Source organism: Hemitrygon akajei, chromosome 28, assembly GCF_048418815.1.
Source record: "Hemitrygon akajei chromosome 28, sHemAka1.3, whole genome shotgun sequence".
Taxonomy (NCBI): Eukaryota; Metazoa; Chordata; class Chondrichthyes; order Myliobatiformes; family Dasyatidae; genus Hemitrygon; species Hemitrygon akajei.
In genome coordinates this window covers 3411650-3437839 of record NC_133151.1, presented here as the reverse complement: position 1 = coordinate 3437839, position 26190 = coordinate 3411650, and the positions used below count along the sequence as shown (strand labels likewise).

At 47.3% G+C, this 26190-nt stretch overlaps 1 protein-coding gene across 3 annotated transcripts in view; it reads left to right on the top strand.

Annotated features, from left to right (window-relative positions):
• The window catches only part of LOC140717626 (uncharacterized), a 129369-nt gene that overhangs the window by 12370 nt on the left and 90809 nt on the right, over positions 1–26190 (top strand). For 2 of the 3 annotated variants that reach the window (XM_073031213.1, XM_073031212.1), the window contains exons 1-4: positions 6725–6847; positions 19005–19198; positions 23133–23329; positions 25333–25436. In XM_073031213.1, coding sequence (XP_072887314.1) covers positions 19037–19198; positions 23133–23329; positions 25333–25436 — 463 coding nt within the window. In that variant the 5' untranslated portion in view covers positions 6725–6847; positions 19005–19036. Of the gene's footprint in view, positions 1–6724; positions 6848–19004; positions 19199–23132; positions 23330–25332; positions 25437–26190 lie in introns of those variants that run through there. The other variant, XM_073031215.1, reaches the window with a different exon arrangement.

The window sequence follows — 26190 nt, the reverse complement described above, 5'->3', positions numbered from 1 at the left end:
ACGTCGACAGTGCTTCTCCCTATAGACGCTGCCTGGCCTGCTGCGTTCCAACAGCATTTTGTGTGTGTTGTTCCGTGAAGCTAATATTGACTTATCATTGTTCGTCGTGAACATGATTATCCACAGAACCAGTTTCTGTGCTGCGTGAGTTTAATACTCTGAGGTGTGCTTTACCACAATTTGGTCGTAAAAATGGCTGATGAAATGAAAAGAAGTACAAAGGGAGGAGACATAGAAATAGGATTAGGATTATAGATGCAGTTGATCCCAAATCACAAAATTTTGGATCAAATGATTTGCTTCAATTGTTTTCTTAAGCAACAAGCAACACACACAAAATGCTGGTGGAACACAGCGGGCCAGGCAGCATCTCTAGGAAGAAGCACTGTCGACGTTTCGGGCCGAGACCCTTCGTCAGGACGAACTGAAAGGAAAGATAGTAAGAGATTTGAAAGTAGGAGGGGGAGGGGGAAATGCGAAATGATAGGAGTAGACCGGAGGGGGTGGGGTGAAGCTGAGAGCTGGAAAGGTGATTGGAGAAAGGGATACAGAGCTGGAGAAGGGAACCAGTTCTCTGTCTGCCAGAGGAAGCAGGATCTCCCAGTGTCCCATTCCCATTCTGATATGTCTATCCATGGCCTCCTCTACCGTCAAGATGAAGCCACACTCAGGTTGGAGGAACAACACCTTATATATCGGCTGGGTAGCCTCCAACCTGATGGCATGAACATTGACTTCTCTAACTTCCGTTAATGCCCCTCCTCCCCTTCTTACCCCATCCCTGATTTATTTTTATTTTCCCCCTTCCCCCCCTTTCTCTCTCTGCCCATCACTCTGCCTGTTCTCCATCTCCCTCTGGTGCTCCCCGCCCCCTTTCTTTCTCCCGAGGCCTCCCGTCCCATGATCCTTTCCCTTCTCCATCTCTGTGGCCCTTTTGCCAATCACCTTTCCAGCTCTTCGCTCCATCCCACCCCCTCCGGTCTTCTCCTATCATTTCACATCTCCTCCTCCCTCTCCTACTTTCAAATCTCTTACCATCTTTTCTTTCAGTGCTGACGAAGGGTCTTGGCCCAAAACGTCGACAGTGCTTCTCCTTATAGATGCTGCCTGGCCTGCTGTGTTCCACCAGCATTTTGTGTGTGTTGCTTGAATTTCCAGCATCTGCAGATTTCCTCGTGTTTGCCCATTAGAAATACAGGTTTGTTTTTTTCTCTCTCTCCGGTTTCATGTCTGGTTTTGTGGAAGATAGATACTTTATAGATCCCAAAGGAGATCACAGTGTTACAGTAGCATTACTAGTGCACAGACATACAAATAATAGACGAGAAGTAGAAAGAATAAAAATTAAGTTTCCACAAAAAGTCTAACAGAAGGGGGTCATCACTTCCCCGGCTATAGGTTGACTCTTCATAGGATCATTGGCCTTCATCAACCATGGGATTGAGTTTAGTAGCTGAGAGGTAATGTTGCAGCTATTTAGGACCCTGGTCAGACCCCACTTGGACTACTGTGCTCAGTTCTGGTCGCCTCACTACAGGAAGGACATGGAAACCATACAAAGGGTACAGAGGAGATTTACAAGGATATTGCCTGGATTGGGGAGCATGCCTTATGAGAATAGGTTGAGTGAACTCGGCCTTTTCTCCTTGGAGCGACGGAGGATGAGGGGTGACCTGATGGAGGTGTATAAGATGATGAGAGGCATTGAACGAGTGGATAGTCACAGACTTGATCCCAGGGCTGAAATGGCTAACATGAGAGGGCACAGTTTTAAGGTGCTTGGAAGTAGGTACTGTACAGAGGAGATGTCGGGGGTAAGTTTTTTATGCAGAGAATAGTGAGTACGTGGAATGGGCTGCCAGCGGCAATGGTGGAAGCAGATACATTAGGGTCTTTTAAGAGACTATCCCAGAGTTTGTTAAGTGTGTTCAGGAAGGTTTCTTGACATAATATGTAGATAAGCCTGCAAGAGGAGAGGCTGTACTTGATCTGGTATTGGAAAATGAACTTGGTCAGGTGTCAGGTCTCTCAGTGGGAGAGTGTTTTGGAGACAGTGATCACAATTCTATCTCCTTTACAATAGCATTGGAGAGAGATAGGAATAGACAAGTTAGGAAAGCGTTTAATTGGAGTAAGGGGAAATACGAAGCTATCAGGCGGGAACTTGGAAGCATAAATTGGGAACAGATGTTCTTAGGGCAGAAATGTGGCAAATGTTCAGTGGATGTTTGTGTGGAGTTCTGCATAGGTACATTCCAATGAGACAGGGAAAGGATGGTAGGGTACAGGAACCGTGGTGTACAAAGGCTGTTGTAAATCTAGTCAAGAAGAAAAGAAGAGCTTACGAAAGGTTCAAAAAACTGGGTAATGATAGAGATCTAGAAGATTATAAGGCTATCAGGAAAGAGCTTAAGAATGAAATTTGGAGAGCCAGAAGGGGCCATGAGAAGGCCTTGGCAGACAGGATTAAGGAAAACCCCAAGGCATTCTAGAAGTAGGATAAGACGTGAGAGAATAGGACCAATCAAGTGTGACAGTGGAAAAGTGTGCATGGAACCTGAGGAGATAGCAGAGGTACTTAATGAGTACTTTGCTTCAGTATTCACTAGGAAAAAGGATCTTGGTGATTGTAGGCATGACTTGCAGCGGATTGAAAAGCTTGAGCAAAAAGACATTAAGAAAGAGGATGTGTTGGAGCTTTTGGAAAACATCAAGATGGACAAGTCAACAACACACACAAAATGCTGGTGGAACACAGCAGGCCAGGCAGCATCTATAGGGAGAAGCACTGTCGACGTTTCGGGCAGAGACCCTTCGTCAGGACTAACTGAAAGGAAAGATAGTAAGAGATTTGAAAGTAGTGGGGGGAGGGGGAAATGTAAAATGATAGGAGTAGACCGGAGTGGGTGGGATGAAGCTAAGAGCTGGAAAGGTGATTGGCGAAAGTGATACAGGGCTGGACAAGTCACCAGGACTGGACGAGATGTACCCCAGGCTACTGTGGTAGGCAAGGAAGGAGAATGCTGAGCCTCTGGCGATGATCTTTGCATCATCAAAGTGGATAGGAGAGGTTCTGGAGAATTGGAGGGTTGCAGATGTTCCCTAATTCAAGAAACGGAGTAGAGATAGCCCAGGAAATTATAGACCAGTAAGTCTTACATCAGTGGTTGGTAAGTTGATGGAGAAGATTCTGAGAGGCAGGACTTATGAGCATTGGGAGAGGCATAATATGATTAGGAGTAGTCAGCATGGCTTTGTCAAAGGCAGGTCGTGCTTTCCGAGTCTGGTTGAATTTTTTGAGGATGTGACTAAACACATTGATGAAGGTAGAGCAGTAGATGTAGTGTATATGGATTTCAACAAGGCATTTGATAACGTACCCCGTACAAGGCTTATTGAGAAAGTAAGGAGGCATGGGATCTAAGGGGACCTTGCTTTGTGGATCTAGAATTGGGTTGCCCACAGAAGGCAAAGAGTGGTTGTAGGCGGGTCATATTCTGCGTGGAGGTCAGTCACCTCCAGTCATGGAGTGGGGTGCCTCAGGGATCTGTTCTGGGACTCTTACTCTTCGTGATTTTTATAAATGACCTGGAAGAGGAAGTGGAGGGATGGGTTAGAAACACAGAAAACCTACAGCACAGTACAGGCCCTTCAGCCCATAATGCTGTGGCAAACATGTACTTACTTTAGAAATTACCTGGGGTTACCCATAGCCCTCTATTTTTCTAAGCTCCATGTACCTGTCCAGGAGTCTCTTAAAAGACCCTATCGTATCCACCTCCACCACTGTTGCCAGCAACCCATTCCATGCACTCACCACTCTCTGAGTAAAAAACTTACCCCTGACATCTCCTCTGTACCTACTTCCAAGCACCTCTCGTGTTAGCCATTTCAGCCCTGGGGAAAAGCCTCTGACTATCCACACGATCAATGCCTCTCATCATCTTGTACACCTCTATCAGGTCACCTCTCATCCTCTGTTGCTTACAAGGACAGACAGGGGATCACCTGAATTCCGAATCAGAATCTCAGAATCAGGTTTAATATCACCGGCATATGTTGTGGAATGTGTTAACTTTGCAGCAGCAGTACAATGCAATACGTGATAAATATAGAAAACATACTGAATTACAGGAATTTTATATATATATATATGTTTATTATATAGCTATGTTAAAATTAGTGCAAAAAACGGAAGTATTGTTCATGGGTTCAATGTCCATTCAGAAATCGGATGGCAGAGGGGAAGAAGCTGTTCCTGAATCGCTGAGTGTGTGCCTTCAGGCTTCTGTACCTCCTCCCTGATGGTAGCAATGAGAAGAGGGTATGTCCTGGGTGATGTGGTCCTTAATGATGGATGCCACCTTTCTGGGGCATCGCTCCTTGAAGATGTCCTGGATACTACGGAGGGTGGTGCCCATGATGGAGCTGACTAGCGTTACAACTCTCTGCAGCTCACTGTGATCCTGTGCTGTCGTCCCCACCCGCCCATTCCATTCGGTGATGCACCCGATCAGAATGCTCTCCACGGTACATCTGCAGAAGTTTTCAAGTGTTTTAGGCGACAGACCAAATCTCCTGAAACTCCAAATGAAATGTGGTCGCTGACTTGCCTCCTTTAGAGCTGCATCGATATGTTGCAACCAGATTAGGTCCTCAGAGATATTGACACCCTGGAACTTGAAGTTGCTCACCCTTTCCACTTCTGACCCCTCCATGAGGACTGGTGTGTGATCCCTCGTCTTACCCTCTCTGAAGTCCACAATCAGTTCTTTGGTCTTACTGTGCAAGCTTTTTGCTGCGACACCACTCAACCAGCTGGTAGATCTCGCTCCTGCACGCCCTCTCGTCACCATCTGAGATTCTGCCAACAGTGGCTGAATCATTGGCAAATTTATAGATGGCATTTGAGCTATGCCCAGCCACAGAGTCGTGGGTGTGGAGAGAGTAGAGCAGTGGGCTGAGCACACACCCCTGAGGTGCACCAGTGTTGATCGTCAGCTAGGTTTGTTTCCTTTTCTTCATCTTTTTATTCTTCCTTTTTTAAAAAAAAAATTATCTGGCCTAAACTTGAATTAGAGTTGGATGTATATAATAAAATACAAGTTGTTTATGGATATTTTCATGTTTTAAAACTCTCGAGGAAATTGCACGGTGAATTCACTTGAAAACTGCAAGTTTCTGACAGTATTTGATAGGATAAGATGCGGAGAGTTATTTCCATCGGGGGAATATCTTGAAGTAGTCACAAGACAAGGAATCACCCATGTTGAACAAGCTGAATTTCTTCCCTGGAGGTCATGAATGATTGGATTTCTCTACCCAGATGAGGATGATTAGTAGCTGAGTATGTTCAAGGACGAGATGCATGCATTTTGAATTACAGGAGTCTAACATTAGGGGAAAAAACCCTATAATTTGATGTAGATTGGCCAAAATCTTAAGTGAATGGCAAATGAAGGATTATGACCACAGCCTGCCCTTATCAAGTCAAGTCACTTTTTATTGTCATTTCGACCATAACTGCTGGTACAGTACACAGTAAAAATGAGACAACGTTTTTCAGGACCATGGTGTTACATGACACAGTACAAAAACTGGACAACTATGTAAAAAACAACAGAGAGAGAGAAAAAAACCTAGACTCCAGACCTACCCAGAACTGCATAAAATGCACAAAACAGTGCAGGCATTACAATAAATAATAAACAGGACAATAGGGCAGTAAGGTGTCAGTCCAGGCTCTGGGTATTGAGGAGTCTGATGGCTTGGGAGAAGAAACTGTTACATAGTCTGGTCGTGAGAGCCCGAATGCTTCGGTGCCTTTTCCCAGACGGCAGGAGGGAGAAGAGTTTGTATGAGGGGTGCATGGGGTCCTTCATAATGCTGTTTGCTTTGCGGATGCAGCGTGTAGTGTAAATGTCCGTAATGGCGGGAAGAGAGACCCCGATGATCTCAGCTGACCTCACTATCCGCTGCAGGGTCTTGCGATCCGAGACGGTGCAATTTCTGAACCAGGTAGCGATGCAGCTGCTCGAGATGCTCTCAATACAACCCCTGTAGAATGTGATGAGGATGGGGGGTGGGAGATGGACTTTCCTCAGCCTTCGCAGGAAGTAGAGACGCTGCTGGGCTTTCTTTGCTACGGAGCTGATGTTGAGGGACCAGGTGAGATTCTCCACCAGGTGAACACCAAGAAATTTGGTGCTCTTAACGATCTCTACCGAGGAGCCGTCGATGTTCAGCGGGGAGTGGTCGCTCCGTGCCCACCTGAAGTCAACAACCATCTCTTTTGTTCTGACGAAGGGTCTCGGCCCGAAACGTCGACAGTGCTTCTCCCTATAGATGCTGCCTGGCCTGCTGCGTTCCACCAGCATTTTGTGTGTGTTAATTGAATTTCCAGCATCTGCAGATTTCCTCGTGTTATCTCTTTTGTTCACATTCAGAGACCGGTTGTTGGTTATGTTTTCGTATGAATTTTTAATAAAAGTTATGTAATTGTACACATTTTCCATAGTACCTATATAATTACTGGTTTAAATTGGCTAATTTTGAATGGCCAAATGGTGGAAGTGATTAAAAAGTATTTAAAATATGCACTTTGAAAGTTTATTTTCGGTCTTCCCACCCCCCCCAACCCTTCGGGCGGTTGCCGTGGGAACCAGAAGGGGAGGGGCGTGGCCACGGGCGACGGTCCCGCCCGGACGACGTGGTGACGTCACCCAATCAGTGAGGGGGCGCGAGCTGCGATTCCAGGCGGAGAAAGCTCAGAGAGAAAATGGGACGGAGTTGTTCAGTCGCGCAATTGATTAAAAAAATCGTAAAGGAAACATAAGCCATTTCTTCGGTAAGAGTCTTATATTTAAAATCGAGCCTTTTAAAAAAAAATTTTGCGATGTTTTGATTTTTCTTAATTACGAGGTTTTCTCATTAAAACAAATTTCGCATTCACTTTAAGTTCTGCAAAGCGTGATTCTGGGTGGGGGGGGATAAATAGCTTCTCGTGCGTGAGTTTACAAAATGCTCGTTTATTTGTTTTCCCACTTTTGTCAAGCTTTATCTCGTTCGGGGGGCGGGGCGTGGGGGGGGGGTGGTCCCGTCCCCCTTTGATGCTGATTGGCCGCGGGGTGGGGGGGTGCCGCCGCCGGATTGGCGGAGGCGGCCGCCTGTCGGTGCGGTGACGTCACGCCCATGCGGTCTGTCAGTCACACGTGTTGGGGAAATGGGATCGTCCCGGAGCTGGCACCGAACCCGGGAACTTCACATAAACACCAGCTGAGCCAGCTGTGGGGCTGCCGAGCGCACACACACACACACACACCAGCATGCTCATCTCCTGACAACGCAATGGAAAAAAAACCACACCAGAGCTTCTGCAGATACTGGAAATCCTGAAACGTGATTCAGTTTAATATCAGAGAATGTATTCAGTACGCAACCTGAAATTCTTACTCTCCACAGACACCCGCGAAACAGAGGAGAACCCCTGAAGAATGAGTGACAGGGAGACGCTAGAACCCCAAGACCCTCCTGCCCCTCCCACGCTGTAACCCTACTCTACCCCACCCACCCTTACTTGTTCCAGCGGGAAGCATCGGTGCCCAGCACCCACCAGGCAAGCAGTAGTAAAGCCCCCAAAGAGACCTTAAGTCGCAGTCCAACTACAGTCCGTAGCACAGCTTTCTGTCACACTGACGAGGGACGGAGAGGTAGCACCCTTTCTGCGGTGGTGGGGGGGCGGGGGGCGGGAAACCAGCAGATCGCCATTTCCATGTTACAATCTGCAGTAACGCTTATTCAGGCTCACCGGATTCGTGAACCGGCAGACTCTTTCTCTCCCCACCGAGAGAGAGAACGATCTCTTTGACTGCAGAGGCCTCCGACAGCCCCACCCGCTGTTTCAATCTCCGCGGCGTGCCGGCGAGGAATCGAGCCCTGCTCAAAGGCGCATGCCTTCCGGGCCGCCCGGGGACCGGGAACCCCCACCGTCATGTAGAACCGCGGTTTTGAGGGCAGCCCAGGATCACGGACTCCGACGGGACCCCAACCACCTTGGAAGGGTAGAGAGAGAGAGAGAGACGTCAAAAAGAGGAACTTGCGCTGTTTCACAGATGGGCTCGAAGAAGTCGCCCCCGGCACCATCATAGCTCCTCCCTCGACTGTTTGCTCTTTTCCAGAGATGCTGCCTGGCCTGCTGAGTTCTTCCAGCATTTTGTGTGTGTGTGTGTAGCTTTGGATTTCCAGCGTCTGCAGACTTTTCCACATATGTGACTTACATAAGAGTTATCAGTTTGGGGATAATATTGACATACGTACTTTTGTTTTATAACATTATGGTCACGTTAGGGTGATCCACCCACAGGGCATGGAGGTCACCGGATAAATCCGGCATTTAGTGTTCAAGCTTCTTTGGCCTGTGAACCGAATAGTTACTAGTCTACAGATTTTATGAGTATGCCCAGTTTTGGGCCCCTTATCTAAGAAAGGATGTGCTGACCTCGGAGAGGGTCCAAAAACTATTCCGGGATTGAAAGGCTTGTTATATGAAGGGCGTTTGATGGCTCTGGGCCTCTCCTCACTGGAATGAGGGGGTGACCGCATTGAAACCTGTCAAATGGTGAAAGGCCTCGACAGCGTGGATGCGGAGAAGTTGTTCCCTACAGAGTCCAAGACCAGAGGACACAGCCTCAGAATAGAGGGACGTCCATTTAGAACGGAGATGAGGAGGAATTTCTTTAGCCAGAAGCTGGTGGGTCTGTGGAACTTGTTGCCACTGGCAGCTGTGGCCAAGTCATTGGGTATATTTGAGGCAGAGGTTGATCAATTCTTGATTGGTCAGAGCATAAAGAGATATTGGGGGGGGGGGGGAGGCAGGGGGAGGGAAAATGGATCAGCCATGATGAAATGGTGGAGCAGACTTGATGGGCCAAATGGCTCAATTCTGCTCCTGTATCTTACGGTACTGAAGTAGGTAAGAGTTATTCATCCGCGACATTTGGATGCTACGGAGAAATTTGGCATTTAGTGTTCGCGCTTCATTGCCCCGTGAGCGGAACAATTACTAATCTGTAGATTTGCTGAGTGTACCCATGGGAAAATGAATCTCAGGGTTGTATACGGTGACATATATGTGATAATAAAATTTGAACTTTGAACTTTGAACTCTATTGGACCACTTCCAAGCACAGCCAAAGCAACCGCGTTGGTGGGTCAGGGGACACACAAAGGGGCGTAACACATAGGGCCATTCAACCCACTCAGTCTGCTCCACCATTCCATCCTGGCTGATTTATTTTCAAACCCATTCTCCTGCCTTCTCCCCGTAACCTTTGACACCCTTACTAATCAGGAGCCTGTCGAAAGCAACGCACGTAAAACACCAGGGGAACTTGGCAGGTCGGACAGCATCTATGGAAAAGAGTAAACTGGCGAAGTTTCGGGCCGAGACCCTTCATCAGGACCCCTCCATTTTAAATATACCCAACGACTTGGCCTCCAGAACCGCCTGTGGCAATGAATTCCACAGATCCACCACCCTCATCTCTGTTCCGAAGGGATGTCCTTGTATTCTGAGGCTGTGCCTTCTGGTCCCAGACTCCCCCACTATAGGAAACATCCTCTCCACATCCACTCTATCTGTGTCCTCTGGTCCTAGACTCCCCCACTATAGGAAACATCCTCTCCACATCCACTCTATCTGTGTCCTCTGGTCTTTGACTCCCCCTCTATAGGAAACATCCTCCACATCCACTCTATCTGTGTCCTCTGGTCCTAGACTCCCCCACCACAGGAAACATCCTCTCCACATCCACTCTATCTGTGTCCTCTGGTCCCAGACTCCCCCACTATAGGAAACATCCTCTCCACATCCACTCTATCTGTGCCCTCTGGTCCCAGACTCCCCCACTATAGGAAACATCCTCTCCACATCCACTCTGTCTGTGTCCTCTGTTCCTAGACTCCCACACTATAGGAAACATCCTCTCCACATCCACTCTATCATGTCCTCTGGTCCTAGACTCCCCGACTACAGGAAACATCCTCTCCACGTCCACTCTATCTGTGTCCTCTGGTCCTAGACTCCCCCCACTATAGGAAACATCCTCTCCACGTCCACTCTAAGCCTTTTAACATTTGGTGGGTTTCAATGAGAAAGGCCTAGAATGGACGTGAGAGAGACTTTGGGGTTCTCTGCACCCTGTCAATCTTATTGATATCTTTCCTATAGGTAGGTGACCAGAACTGTACTTCAAATTTCGCCTCACCAATGTCCTAGACAACATCAGCAAAACATCCTAACTGTTGTACTCAGTACTTGACTACTGTACTCAATCCAATGCCAAAAGCTCTCTTTACGTCTCTTCCCCCCCCCCCTCCCCCACTTCATTCTTCTAAACTCCAGTCAGTTCAGGCCCAGAGTCATCCAATACACCCCTCACATGTTAACTCTTCCATTCCTGGGATCATTCTCATAAGCCTCCTCTGAGTAAACCAGATGGCAAAGTTACAAAAGTTTAGGTCACTTTTCCTGATGTAATGTTTTGATCCTAGGCTTGTTTAATTATGTGAGTTTAAGTCGCGCGATGTCAGGGCGAGGATGTGAATTCAAACCTTGCCATCTACAGCTTGAATGGGTGGTTACTGGTTTGTTAATCTAATCTATCACTGTCTATTATCACTGGCATGTGACGTGAAATTTGTTAACTTAGCAGCAGCAGTTCAATGCAATACATAGCATAGAAAGAAAAATAAATAAAACAAAATAATAATAAATAAGTATGCAAAAAATCAGAAATACTGTATATTTAAAAAAGTGAGCTAGTGTCCAAGGGTTCAATGTCCATTTAGGAATCGGATGGCGGAGGGGAAGAAGCTGTTCCTGAATCGCTGAGTGTGTGCCTTCAGGCTCCTGTACCTCCTCCCTGACGGCAGAGGGGAATAAGCTGTTCCTGAATCGTTGAGTGTGTGCCTTCAGGCTCCTGTACCTCCTCCCTGACGGCAGAGGGGAAGAAGCTGTTCCTGAATCGTTGAGTGTGTGCCTTCAGGCTCCTGTACCTCCTCCCTGATGGTAACAGTGAGAAAAGGGCAAGCCCTGGGTGCTGGAGGTCCTTAGTAATGGACGCTGCCTTTCTGAGACACCGCTCCCTGAAGATGTCCTGGGTACTTTGTAGGCTGGTACCCAAGATGGAACTGACTAGATTTAGAACTCTGCAGCTTCTTTCGGTCCTGTGCAGTAGCCCCCGCCCCCCCTCCCCCCCATGCCAGACAGTGATGCAGCCTGTCAGAATGCTCTCCACGATACATCTATAGAAGTTTTTGAGTGTATTTGTTGACATGCAAAATCTCTTCAAACTCCTAATAAAGTATAGCAGCTGTCTTGCCTTTTTATAACTACATCAATATTTTGGGACCAGATTAGATCTTCAGAGATCTTGATACCCAGGAAGTTGAAACTGCTCACTCTCTCCACTTCTGATCCCTCTATGAGGATTGGTATGTTTTCCTTTGTCTTACCCATCCTGAAGTCCACAATCAGCTCTTTCATCTTACTGACGTTGAGTGCCAGGTTGTTGCTGCGGCACCATTCCACTAGTTGGCATATCTCACTCCTGTATGCCTTCTCATCACCACCTGAGATTCTACCAACAATGTTTGTATCATCAGCAAATGTATAGATGGTATTTGAGCTATGCCTAGCCACACAGTCATGTGTATATAGAGAGCAGAGCAGTGGGCAGTGCACACACCCCCGAGGTGCACCAGTGTTAATCGTCAGTGAGGAGGAGATGTTATCACCAATCTATACAGATTGTGGTCTTCTGGTTAGGAAGTTGAGGAATTGAAAAGCGAGGTACAGAGGCCCAGGTTCTTCAACTTCTCAGTCAGGATTGTGGAAATGATGGCATTAAATGCTGAGCTATAGTCGATGAACAGCATCCTGACATAGGTGTTTGTGTTGTCCAGGTGGTCTAAAGCCATGTGGAGAGCCATTGAGATTGCATCTGCCATTAACCTGTTGTGGCGATAGGCAAATTGCAATGGGTCCAGGTCCTTGCTGAGGCAAGGGTTCAGTCTAGTCATGACCAACCTCTCAAAGCATTTCATCACTGTCGATGTGAGTGCTACCGGGCAATAGTCATTTAGATAGTTCGCAGTATTCTTCTCAGGCACTTGTATAATTGTTGCCTTTTTGAAGCAAGTGGGAACTTCTGCCCGTAGCAGTGAGAGGTTGAAAATGTCCTTGAATACTCCCGCTAGTTGGTTGCCACTGATCTTCAGAGTCTTATCAGGTACTCCATCAGGACCTTCCACCTTGCGAGGGTTCACTCTCTTTAAAGTCAGCCTAACATCATCCTCTGTAGTTGTTTTTTCCCTTTCAAAGCGGGCATAGAAGGTGTTGAGTTCATCTGGTAGTGAAGCATCACTGCCATTCATGCTATTAGATTTCGCTCTGTAGGAAATAATGTCCTGCAAACCCTGCCAGAGTTGACATACATCTGATGTTGCCTCCAACCTCATTCGAAATTGTCTCTTTGTCCTTGAAATAGCCTAAACCCCCAGTAAGATAAAACACCAGATTACTGCTTATTGTTGCATCATAATTCAGTTCTATTTTAGTTTCAGGCTGAGTGGTTGCTTGAAAATCTCCAAATACTTTAATTTGTGGTCAAGTCTAGCAGACTGAGTCTCTATGGTATCAGCCCTACCAGATTGATTGCTGAAGATCCAACACACACAAAATACCGGGGGAACTCAGCAGGCCAGGCAGCATCAATGGAAGAGAGTAAACAGCGGACATTTTGGGCCGAGACCGTTCGACAGGACTGGAAAGAACTCCGACTTCTCTTTCTTCCCAGTCCCGTTGAAGGGTCCCGGCCTGAAACGTTGGCTGTTTACTCTTTTCCATCGATGCTGCCTGGCCTGCTGAGTTCCTCCGGCAGTTTGTGGGTATTTTATGACGGACAGTTAACCCACTGGGTTTATGGGTGTCAGGGTGGAGATGCGTCTCTACCAAAGGAGCTGTAAGGCACTCCTTCCCTCCACTAGCCTGCAGGTCAGCCTTGGGCAAAGTGTAGCACCTGCTTAGCCCCCTGATCAGGGTCACGTGAAGCCGTGGGAGCAGGTGGTGGGTAGTCATACGAGCAGCTGGTGCAGATCACAAGTCCTGGTGATGCGACCACTGACTCCAGGTAGACATTCCCTGAAGAGTATTGATAATGGCTGGGGTCACCCATCTTGTAAAGACCCTGCCCAGAAAAACCACTTCTGTAGAAAAATTTGCCAAGGACAATCATGGCCTTGAATAGGACCTGTGATTGCCCATGTCATATGGCATGGCACATAATGGTGATGATGCAGAGTCGGCCTACCATTATAGATACATCTGGGATGCGGAAAATCCTGCCTTGTCATAGGACGCCACAGCACAGAAGCAGGCCCTTCAGTCCATCTAGTCCATGCCCAACTGTTATTCCGCCTCGTCTCATCGACAGGCACCTGGACTCTACCTCTCCCATCCACCTACTCATCCAAACTTTTCTCAAGTGTTGCAATCAATCCCACACCCACTTCTGCTGGTAGCTCTTTCCACACTCACACCACTCTCTCTCAGGCTTCCCTTAAATATTAAAGCTTTCATCCTTGACTCAGGATCTCTAATTCTAACATCACTCAAATGCAGTAGAAAAAAACATGGTAGCGTTTTCTCCCCCCTCGTAACCCCTCTTCCCCTTCCCTCCCTCACCCTCCCTCATTTGTACACCTCTATCAAATCTCCCATGCTCCTCCTACGCTCCAGGGAATAAAATCCTAATCTATTCAGCCTTTACCTATAATTCAGGATGTTAGTACAGTTTTGGGTTTATCACGTTTATATTTAGTAAATGACTTTGGCTACCGGTCTTCACACCTGAATATGTCTTGTGGATTTAATTCGGAAGTGTAGCTTTGAACAATAGGTTCCTAAAAGCCGTGAATCCTTGACCAGACGATGCTGGTTAAAATTCACTTGGATATCTGTGTTGTGCGTGCAAATAGGGAGGTCTGAACTTTGTATGTGGTTTCAAAGAAAGCATTGACCATATTTTGTAAATAATGGAATTGTCCTTTGATGTTTAGCACATAAAATATCAAGCCCCACATTGGGCCAGCAAGACCTTTCAACTGAAAGCATCTCTGTATGATGCCTCCTGTACCTTGTGTTCTCAAATAAAGAAGCAGCTTTGTATCCACTAGCAATTTTCTCCCGTGAATTCATTCACGCAACAATACAGGTTGTCAGGTCCCTACAACACCTTTGTAAACTTTCTCTGCACTCTTTCAATCTTAATTGATATCTTTCTTGTAGGAAGTTGACCAGAACTGCACTCTGTACTCCAAATTTGGCCTCACCGATGTCTTAGACAACATCAACAAAACATCCCAAACGTTGTACTCAGTACTTGATTATCTACTCAATCCAATGCCAGGAGCTTCCTTCACTGCTGTGACTGTGATTGAAATCGCCACAGAGACGCTGAAGCTGGTGATGCAAGAGAAAATCAGCACAGATGCTGGAAATCCGAGCAGCCACACACAAAATGCTGGAGGAACTCCTTCCCTCCGCATCTATGGCAGGCAGCATCTATGGAAAAGAGTAAACAGTCGATGTTTTGGGCTGAGACCCTTCACCAGGACTGGTGATATAGAAGTCTGTTTGTCACAAGCAGGCATCATTCAGGAGACACTCTTCATAGAAGCTCACTAACTCAAAGTACATCACATTTTTATACCCTAAGGTCAAAGTTCAAAGTAAATTTATTATCAAAGTATATATATGTCACTATATTCAACCCTGAGATTCATTTTCCTGCGGGCATACTCGATATGTGCAGGCATAATATGTGTTGACGCGTGGCCTAGTGGGCAAGGCATCAGACCAGTAACCTGAAGGTCACTGGTTTGAGGCTCAGCTGAGGCAGCGTGTTGTGTCCTTGAGTAAGGCACTTAACCACACATTGCTCTGCGACGTCACCGGTGCCAAGCTGCATGGGTCCTAGTGCCTGTCCCTTGGGCAACATCGGTGGTGTGGAGAGGGGAAGGCCTGCAGCTTGGGCAACTGCCGGTCTCCCATACAACCCTGCCCAGGCCTGCGCCCTGGAAACTCCAGGCGCAGATCCATGGTCTCTCGAGACCGACGGATGCCACCACCACCACAATACTCAATAAACTCATCATAGAATCATTGAAAGACGGCACCAGCTTGGGCGTTCAACCAGAGTGCAGAAGACAACAAACTCTGCAAGTAGGAGAAGAAGAAATAATAATGTTAAATAAATAATATCGAGATCATGAGATGAAGAATCCTTGGAAGTGAATCCATGGGTTGTGGGAACATTTCAGTGATGGGGGCGAGTGAAGTCGTCCCCTTCTATTCAAGAGCCTGATGGTTGAGGGGTAATAACTGTCCATGCTCCTGGTGGTGTGGGCCTTGAGTCTCCCGTACCTTCTTCCATCAAGGAGAGAGCATGACAGACAGGAGAAAATCTGCGGACGCTGGAAACCCAGAGCAACACACGCAAGATGCTGGAGGAACTCAGCGTCGATGCAGATGAGTCAACAGCCGGCGTCTCGGGCCGAAATGTCGATGGTTTGCTCTTCTCTGTAGATGGTGCCCGGCCTGCTGAGTTCCTCCAGCATCTTGCGTGTGATGCGAGAAGAGAGCATGACCTGGGTGATGGAGGTCCCTGATGATGGAGCTGCTCTCCTGTGTCAGTGCTCCATGTAGATATGCTCAGTGGTGGGGAGGGCTTTGCCCGTGATGGACAATGGCACCAGCAGGTCATTCAGTACAATTTCAGTAGTTACAATGACGTTGCCTACTTCAATATTTTGGGCTGACAATGCTTCCCTTGGGTTATACTTCTACAGTGGGTGACACCTCTGAATGTTTAAATACCTTTGCTAATTGCAAGCTTCCATGATCTTATTTAGAATGGTGCATATTACTTAGCTGCCCGGATCACTGCAGGGCAACTAGCACCACCTAACAACACACACAAAACGCTGGAGCAACTCAGCAAGTTAGGCAGCATCTACTGGGGGGGAAAAAAGGTATGGTCATTGTTTCAGGCCAAGACCCTTCGGCAGGACGCTACCATCTGCAGATTTTCTCTTGTTTGTGATTGAATCAACACCGCCTCGTCGTTTGATACATACGCGAGCGTTTCAGGGTCACCGTTTTGCAAACCATACCACTTAGACCACGGGCCAGTTTAATTTCAATATACTGCTTGCAGTTTAAAATGAAGACTATTCCTGCTTGAGGCACCTCGTTCCTGGAGGAATTTGGTCCACAAGGAAAGAAAGTAGGAAAGGATCTCTCCGATATCTCTCTGCCGTTCATATTCAAGGCTTCAGGTACTCCCGAGCCACTGACTTGTTTTTGGAAAACCCCAACGTGACTGACGTAACTAGAGTGTGATCAAACTGAGCAATGCACACAAAGTACTGAGTTCCTCCGGCAAATTGTTTGTGCTCTTCAATGTTTCCAGCATCTGCAGAATCTCTTGTGCCTGTAATTACACTCTCGTTGGTCTGGGTGCTTGTATGATTTTTTTTTTAAGAGTCTCAATTCTCCAAATGTTTTTTGACTGATGGTTCAAGATATCTTATTTAAAGTTTTAAAAATCTTTAGGGATCTGCACATCCTTTCTGTAATTAGGCCACCACAACAGAACACAATAAATCCCAAGTGCGGTCTGACCGGAGTTTTATAGAGCTGCGACATTACCTTACAGCTCTTAAACTCAATCCCCCCTGATTATTGAACGCCAACACACTATACGCCTTCTTAGAAATTGAACAGAATTGAGCTCTTCATATTGAGTACAGGAGATGGGATGTTATGTTGAAGTTGTATAAGACGATGGTGAGGCCTCATTTGGAGTACTGTGTGCAGTTTTGGTCACCGACCTAAAGGAAAGATGTAAATAAGGTTGAAAACTTACAAGGACGTTGCCGGGTCTGGAGGACCTGGGTCATAAGGAAAGATTGAATAGGTTCGGACTTTATCCCTTGGAACGCAGAAGATTGAGAGGTTATTTGATAGAGAGGTGTGGGGGTACAGATAGGGTAAATGCAAGCAGGCTTATTCCACTGAGGTTGGGGTGGGACCACAATCAGAGCTCTTGGGCTAAGGGTGAAAGGCGAGAAGTTTAAGGGGAACAGGAGGGGAAACCTCTTGACTCAGAGGGTCGTGAGAGTGTGTAACGAGCTGCCAGCACAAGTGGTGAATGCGAGCTTGATTTCAACGTTTGAGAGAAGTTCGGATAGGTATATGGATGGTCGGGGTGTGGGGGGCTATGGTCCCGGTGCGGGTCGAAGGGAGTCGGCAGTTTAAATGGTTTTGGCGTGGACTAGATGGGCCGAAAGGCCTGTTTCCTCTGCTGTACTTCTCTGGTGAATCTATAACTCCAGAGTACTCCCTGACTTCACCACTCCATCTACTGGTGACACCACTTTCAAGGAATTATGGATCTGTATTCTACCATCTCCCGGTTCTACTGCGCTCCTGCAGTTCACTGTCTGAAGTCCTACCCTGGTTTATCCTCCCAAGGTGCAATGGGGAGAATAGGGAGCCCCTCACACGGATGGTGCCAGGGATCAGGATGGATCTCTGAGCCAGCAGCCTCCACCAGCTGCAGCATTGTGGCTCTTCAAGGAGGTGGGGAAGGGAATTAAGCACACACTTTCTATTTGGAGAAATTTGCAGCCCAAACAGCCCTCGATGTCAATGTCTGTACTCCCTACTGGAGAGCAGAGCTGCAGAATTTGAACAGAATTGAGCTCTGTGGTGACGTATTTGTGGGTGAATGTTCCACGATGGTAGCAGTACATTCTGAATGTTAAAAGGCCTGAACAGATTAGACATGGCAAAGTATTTCCCATGGTAGAGGAGTCTAGGGCAAGAGGGCACGACTTCAGGGTTGAAGAACGTTCATTTAGAACTGAGATGCAGACAAATTACTTTAGTCAGAAGGTGGCAAATCTGTGGAATTTGTTGCCACGAGTGACTGTGGAGGCCAAGTCATTGGGTGCATTTAAGTCAGAGATAGATAGGTTCTTGATTAGCCAGGGCATCAAAGGGTCTGGGGTGAAGGCAGGGGAGTGGGGATGACTGGATGAATTGGATGGTGGAGCAGACTCGATGGGCTGAATGTCCTACTTCTGCTCCTATATCTTATGGTCTTCTCAATTGCAAACAGTAACCACAGTCTGTTCGTTATGTGCCATGTCCTGTGGTCCTTCCATGACTGTGATTGTTCTTGGCAAACTTTTCTACGCAAGAGGTTTACCATTGCCTTCTTCTGGACCAGTGTCGTTACAAGACGGGTGACCCCCAGCCATTATCAGTACTCTTCAGAGATTGTCTCTCTGGTGTCAGTGGTCGCATAACCGGGGCTTGTGATCTGCGCCGGCTGCTCATACGACCATTACAGTAGTTACTCCATTTGTAATGATGTCCTGTGAGAAAACTGCACCTTGAGAGCAGGGATGAAAGTTCAGGGGGAAAGATACGCAGGCGCTGTCAGAGATGCTCTTCTTTTCCAGCTGTTCGAGGCCCATAGTGTTCAGGGTCCCACTATCACTGAATCTGGAGTTTGAAGCTTGGAATTCAGGGTTGATACTGGAGATCGAAGCCCGAAGGTCAGTTGGAAGTCTGAGTGTGCAAGTCGAAGACCCAGTGTCTACGAGAATGAGTCCACTGCGCTAAAAAAACAGCCTGTCCTGGGGTTGGAGGACTGCGTGGGCGGGAGGGAGGAATGAGGTTTGCTAATCATGTTGGCCATGCTATGATGGTGTCAGAATGTGTGGGCCTTGGTTGGTTGTTAACGTGAAATACGTGTTTCACTGCACGTTTTGATGTACGTACGAAAAATTAATCTGAAGCGTCCAGTATTTCATACCCTTCTCTCATTGCGTTTCCGATTTTCTTTTTAAACAGTGGTTCTGGTTTCTTTTAGGTCCGGTTATCTGTCGATGTCTTCCTGCTGTCATGAGTTGGGCATTAGAGGAATGGAAATCTGGATTACCCAGCCGGGCCGCGCAGAAGATAGCGGAGTACGAGAGCCAGCTGGAGAAATTCAAGAAGGAACGGCAACAGAAGCAGCTGCAGCTGGATAGTCTAGAGGTTGCATTTCAAAAAGAAAATAAAAAGGTGACTCTTCCTCTCGTCTTCCTGAAGATTCTTGTTGTGTAGGTAGGGAAAGTGGGAATTGCCAGGCAAGTAACCAGCCAAGGCTGATTCGGTTTTTCCTCTGACATCGCAGTACCCGTCGTGCTTATTGGTCAGTCAACAGGTCCTAAAGGGGGAAAGGAACGATCTGCAGAATGAGGCAAGAAAACGCATTTTTCACCCAAAACCTGTTTGAGTTCCGGAACTTTGAAAGAATGATTGAAGTGAACAGCTTCTGCATGTTTAAAAATAAGACCATTAAGACATAGGAGCAGAATGATGAGAGGCATTGATCGTGTGGATAGTCAGAGGCTTTTTTCCAGGGCTGAAATGGTTGCCACAAGAGGACACATTAGTTTAGATGAAGGGATTAAAAGTAACGTTAGCAAATTTGCAGATGACACAAAGCTGGGTGGCAGTGTGAAATGTGAGGAGGATGTTATGAGAATGCAGGGTGACTTGGACAGGTTGGGTGAGTGGGCAGATGCATGGCAGATGCAGTTTAATGTGGATAAATGTGAAGTTAGCCACTTTGGTGGCAAGAACAGGAAGGCAGATTACTATCTGAATAGTGTCAAGTTAGAAAAGGGGAAGTACAACGAGATCTAGGTGTCCTTGTTCATCAGTCACCAAAAGTAAGCATGCAAGTACAGCAGGCAGTGAAGAAAGCTAATGGCATGTTGGCCTTCATAACAAGGGGAGTTGAGTATAGGAGCATGCAAAATGAGTTGTACAGGGCCCTGGTGAGACCACACCTGGAGTATGGTGTGCAGTTTTGGTCTTCAAATTTGAGGAAGGACATTCTTGCTGTTGAGGGAGTGCAGTGTAGGTTCACAAGGTTAATTCCCGGGATGGTGGGACTGTCATATGTTGAAAGATTGGAGCGAATGGGCTTGTATACACTGGAATTTAGAAGGGTGAGGGGATCTGATTGAAACATATAAGATTATTAAGGGATTGAACATGCTAGAGGCAGGAAACATGTTCCCGATGTTGGGGGAGTCCAGAACCAGAGGCCACAGTTTAAGAATAAGGGGTAGCCCAGTTGGAACAGAGTTGAGAAAAAACTTTTTTCACCCAGAGAGTTGTGGATCTGTGGAATGCTCTGCCCCAGAAGGCAGTGGAGGCCAAGTCTCTGGATGCATTCAAGAGAGAGTTAGATAGAGCTCTTATAGATAGCGGGGTCAAGGGATATGGGGAGAAGGCAGGAACGGGGTACTGATTGTGGGTGATCAGCCATGATCATATTGAATGGCGGTGCTGGCTCGAAGGGCAGAATGGCCTACTCCTGCACCTATTGTCTATTGACACAGGTTTAAGGTGCTGGGGAGTCGTTACAGAGGAGATGTCAGGGGTAAGTTTTTTACTCAGAGAGTGGTGAGTGCGTGGAATGGGCTGCCGGCGGCGGTGGTGGTGGGAGATATGATAGGGTCTTTTAAGAGACTTTTGGATGGGTACATAGAGCTTAGAAAAATAGAGGGCTATGGGTAGGCCTAGTCATTTCTAAGGTAGGGACATGTTCGGCACAACTGTTGGCCGAAGGGCCTGTATTGTGCTGTAGGTTTTCCATGTTTCTATTAATTAGGCCATTTGGCCCCTCGAGTCTGTTCTAGCATTCAACCATGGCAGATCCTTTTCTTTTTCTCTGTCTCCTCCTCGACCCCATTTCCCGGCCTTCTCCCTGTAATCTTTGATGCCACGTCCAATCAATCCGTTCCTGCGTCGAGTTATTTCAGGTGCTTCAACGCAAGCAGGAGCAGCTGCTTCCTTCCCCTTGGAAGTGGCCCGCCTTGGTTGAAGGTGGGAGCGCACCACGACCCCGGGGCCGGCCATAGATTGCTGCTTTCCGCTTTGTGAAGTCACAGACTGTGGGGCAGAGGGGGAAACTCCTGCAGATACTGTCGGACTTTTGTGAGTGAGGGCAGGTTCCAGATTGGCCCTTCCCGTCTTGAGGGAGGAGAAAGGGTTTTGGTGTGTGTGTGTGTGGTGACAGTGAAACATCTTATAAATGGGAGGGAAAGATTAGATTTATCTTAGAGTGGGTTAAAAGGTCGGCACAGTATCGTGGGCCGAAGGGCCTGTACTGTGCTGTATTGTTCTATGTTCAAAGTATCTTTCAGGATCACAAGCACAGCATAGAACATAGAAATCTACAGCACATTACAGGCCCTTGGGCCCACAATGTTGTGCCAACCTTGTAACCTCTTCTAGAAACTGCCTAGAATTATCCTGGTACACAGCCCTCCATTTTTCTAGGCTCCATGTACCTAAGACTCTCTTGAAAGACCCTGTTGTATCCACCTCCACTACCGTCGCTGGCAGTGGATTCCATGCACCCACCACTCTCTGTGTGGAAAACCTTAACTACTTCCAAGCAACTTAAAACTATGCCCCCTCCTGTTAGCCATTTTTTTTTTTGCCCTGGGAGAAAGCCTCTGGCTATGCACACGATCAACGGGACAAAATTGAAAACTGAGACAGGACTAAAGGAAAATGAAACTTTGTTCTAAGAGGAGGATTTGAAGGAGGAGGCATCAGAGGTTAATGAGAGGAATGCTGTTGCTTTGTGTGTCCCTTGCACCTAATTTTGGAGTATTGGGAGCAGTTCTGTGCCTCATATCTAAGAAAGGAGGTGCTGGGCGAGAATGCTGCTGGGAATTTATTGATTTATTGAGATACAGTGCGGAATAGGCCCTTTGCAGCCCTCCAAGCCTTGCTGACCAGCAACCACCAATTTAACCCTAATCTAATCATGGTACAATTGACAATGATCAGTTAACCTGCCAACCGGTATGTCTTGTGGGAGGAAACCGGAGCACCCGGAGGAAATCAGTGCGGTCACGGGGAGGAAGTACGAACTCCTTTCCACAGAATGAAAAGGCTAGTGTGGGGGGGGGGGGGGGCGTGTTGATGGCTCTGGGTCGGTCCTCGCAGGATTTTACCGGAATGAAGGGGGGAATGTCTCATTGAAACCTGCTGAATATCTGCAGGGGATTGGTTCTGAGACCCCCCTCGGATACCATAAAACACAGGTGCTCAAGTCCCTTATTTAACCTGTGTCATGTGCGGTGGTCTTTAGGACCCAGCGGAACCCCCGGACCCTATTTAACCTGTCTCAGTGCGGTGGACTTTAGGACCTGGTACAGCTCTGAATCCGCAGTGTTTCTGCTCACGAAAATAATCACGATCACGATTGAAAATAAAGTGGAAGTAATAAAGCGATTGGAAAGAGGTGAAACGCCATTGGTCATTGGAAAAGCGTTAGGCTACAGTCGGTCACAATCGGAAAACTTTTAATGGAGCATGTGAAAGGCCCTGCCCTGATGAAAGCTACAATTATTACTAAGTAACGCAGCGGTATAATTATTGAAATACATACATTTCTTAAGTGTATTATATGCATAGAAAGGTAAAATATATACTATATACTAAGACAAATGTTTGACTAACTGACGCTGAATAATACCAGATGTACCTGTTCCGACTTATGTACAAATCCGACTTAAAGACTGCCTGTACTTTAAATCATCTCCAGATTACTTATAATACCTAGTACAATGTAAATGCTATGTAAATAGTTGTTATACTGTATTTTTTAGGGAATAATGACGACAGAAAAAGTCTGTACATGCTCAACCGACAAGTGCTGGAGAGAGAACTTCCAAGTTTTCCCGATCCACGGTTGGTTGAATCCGCACATGTGGAACCCGCGGATAAGGAGGGCCGACTGTAGTTAGAGTAGTTGCGGAGAGAATGTCTCCAGTAGTGGGAGAGTCTAGGACCAGCCTCAGAATATAAGGATGTCCCTTTAGAACGGTTAGAATTCTCTCTAGGGTACATCTGTAGAAATTTATGAGTGTCTTTGGTGACTAACCAAATCTCCTAATGAAATATAGCCGCTGTTGTGTCTTTGCAGCTTGAAGATGAGAAGAATGAAAATGCGTCGCTGAAGAGAGAGACGCAAAGTCTGAAGGAGGCGTGCACCAACCTGGAGAAGGCACAGCAGAGGTTCTGTCACGAAATTCAGGTGAAGGAGGCTCTTGTGTGCAGTCTGGAGGGCCAGCTGGTGGCAGCCAGGAAGCAGATTGATGAGCAGGAGCAAGAAATAAAAAGGTATTGTCTACGTGTGTGCTGAAATGATTGAAGTAGAGGCAGTGTTACTGGAGCTATCCTCCCATCACAGGCTGTCTTTGATAGGCTGGTGACGGATCAGAACTATTCAGATGTTGTAAACCAGACTCCATTCCATGGACTCTCTACACTTCTCAAAAGTTCAAAGTTCCAGGTAAATTTTATTATCAGAGTACATATACATCACCAGGTACAACCCTGAGATTCATTTTCCTGCGGGCATACTCAGCAAATCTATAGAATAGTAACTGTAAATAGGATCAGTGAAAGATCAACCAGAGTGCAGAAGACAACAAACTGTGCAAATGCAAATATAAATAAATAGCAATAAATAACGAGAACAAGAGATAAAGAGTCCTTAAAGTGAGATCATTGGTTGTAGGAATATTTCAGTGATGGTGAGTGTAGCTCTATTGGTTCTATTTAATATCAGAGAACGTATACAGGATGCAACCTGAAATTCTTACTCTTCACAGACATCCACGAAACAGAAGAGAACCCCAAAGAATGAACGATCGTAAAACATTAGTAATTCAAAGCCCCCCACACACACACACACACACAAAAGCAGAAGCAGAGCATCAACCCTCTCCCCCACTACCCTCCATGTAGGCAATAGGAAATGCCTTCAAAGAGACCATGATCTAGAGTTTCTCCAAAACTACTGTCGATAACCCAGTCTCTTTGAGATGCCACAGTGTCTCCCTCCCCACTCGCCGCTTCTCCCCTCCCCACACCTCCTTCCCTACCCATTACCCCCCCCTTCTTCCCCCTTTATTCAAGAGCCCGGTTGTTGAGGGGTAATAAATGTTTTTCAACCTGGTGGTGAGAGTCCTGAGGCTCTTGTATCTTCCACCTGATATCAGCAGTGAGGAGAGAGCACTGCCTGGGTGGTGGGGATCTCTGATGATGGAAGCTGCTTTCCTACAACAGCATTTCACGTAGATGTGCTCACAGTATGTGCTTGTGTGGTATGTGAGCACTGGAGTGGTGGTGGGGGAGGCAGGGAGGAATGGGGGCAAGTTAATTTTGCAGCTTGTTAATTGGAGCTGACCTATTGTGGAGTTACACACACAAAATGCCGGAGGAACTTAGCAGGTCAGGCAGCATCTATGGAAAGGAGTAAATGGTCGACGTTTGTTCGGGACTGGAAGGGGTGGGGGGGGGGAAGGAGGACAAGCTGGAAGGTGATAGGTGAAGCTGGGTGGGTGGGGGAGGAGGGGTAACAGGTGAAGCCGGGTGGGTGGGGGAGGGGGTGACTGGTGAAGCCGGGTGGGTGGGGGAGGAGGGGTAACAGGTGAAGCCGGGTGGGTGGGGGAAGGTGATAGGTGAAGTCGGGTGGGTGGGAGAGCGGGGGGAACAAGCTGGAAGTTGACAGGTGAAGCAGGGTGGGTGGGGGAAGGTGATAGGTGTGGGTGGGGGAGTGGGTGGGACAAGCTGGAAGGTGATAGGTGAAGTCGGGTGGGTGGGAGAGCGGGGGGAACAAGCTGGAAGTTGACAGGTGAAGCAGGGTGGGTGAGGGAAGGTGACAGGTGAAGCCGGGTTGGTGGGGGGGGGGGGGGGTGAAGTGAGAGTTTGTGTTTATTGCTCAGATTGAAAAGTGGTCGATCGCATTTGAGAAATAAGGATGTCTCTTCCACTGCTTCAATACTTATTCTCTTGTGCGTGTGGTCGACGGCACTGTAGTGTCCTGCCCTGTACACTTTGAGACCTTCTCGTTACCTCAGACGTACCCGTTCTATTCCGTGGCTGCAAAACCGGACAAACTTCTCACCTTTCTTGACCTTTCCCAACTTCTTGAGTCTAGCATGGCTTAAGCAGTCTCCTGCTTTCGCCCGGCGCACTTTCCAGACTTAATGGTGGTGCCTCCGTTACACCATGGCTTTTGCTATCTTGCCTCGGTCTCTACAAGATAATAATTTAAGAACTTTTTTTAAAAAAAGCAGAACCTTTTAATGCAACATAAAACCATGAAATGATTTCAGGCTGGAAGCAGAGCTTGAGCGAAGCCAAAGGGCCTCAGCAGGAACAGAACATCACCTCCTCCCCACTCCGACTAAGAACTTTCCTGGGTGTACCGCGGGCGAGGGTAAGTTTTATCACTGAAGGCCGAAACCTACTTTTCTCTTTAACTTCGAGGTCTGACGTTAAATGGTGTGGGTTTGAGATGCAACAGCTTTGGGCCCCTCAGTCTCAGGAAGGACGTGTTGTCATTGGAGAGAGTCCAGAGGAGGATGATTCCGGGAACGGAGGGGTTAACATTTGAGGAGCGCCTGGCAGCTTTACTCACTTGAATTTAGAAGAACGCGGGGGTGGGGGGGAAGGATCTCATTGAAGCCTGCCGAATGTTGAAAGGACTGCATAGGGTGGATGTGGAGAGGATGTTTCCTATGGTGGGGATATCCAGAACACAGCCTCAAAACTGAGGGGGCGACCTTTTAGAACAGAGGTAAGGAGGATTTTTTTTTAATAGAGCGTAGTGAATCTGTGGAATGCCCTGCCACAGACTGCGGTGGAGACTAAGTCCGTGGGTACATTCAAAGCGGAAGTTGATCGTTTCCTGCTCGGCTGGGGCATCAAGGGATATGGGGGGAGGGCAGGTGTCTGGGGTTGAATGGGATCCGGGATCAGCCGTGATGAAATGCCGGACCGGGCACGATGGGTCGAATGGCCTAATTCTGCTTCTGTGTCTTACGGTTTTATGGTCTTACCTTGGTACTTAGACACAGCATTAAAGTATAGTGTTAGTCTGAAATCTGAAGGTCAGGGGCCCAATGCCTGCAAGTCCGGGCCAGGGGCTGGAGGTCAGAGTCCCTGAGGCAACCTGTCCCGAAGGTGGAGTT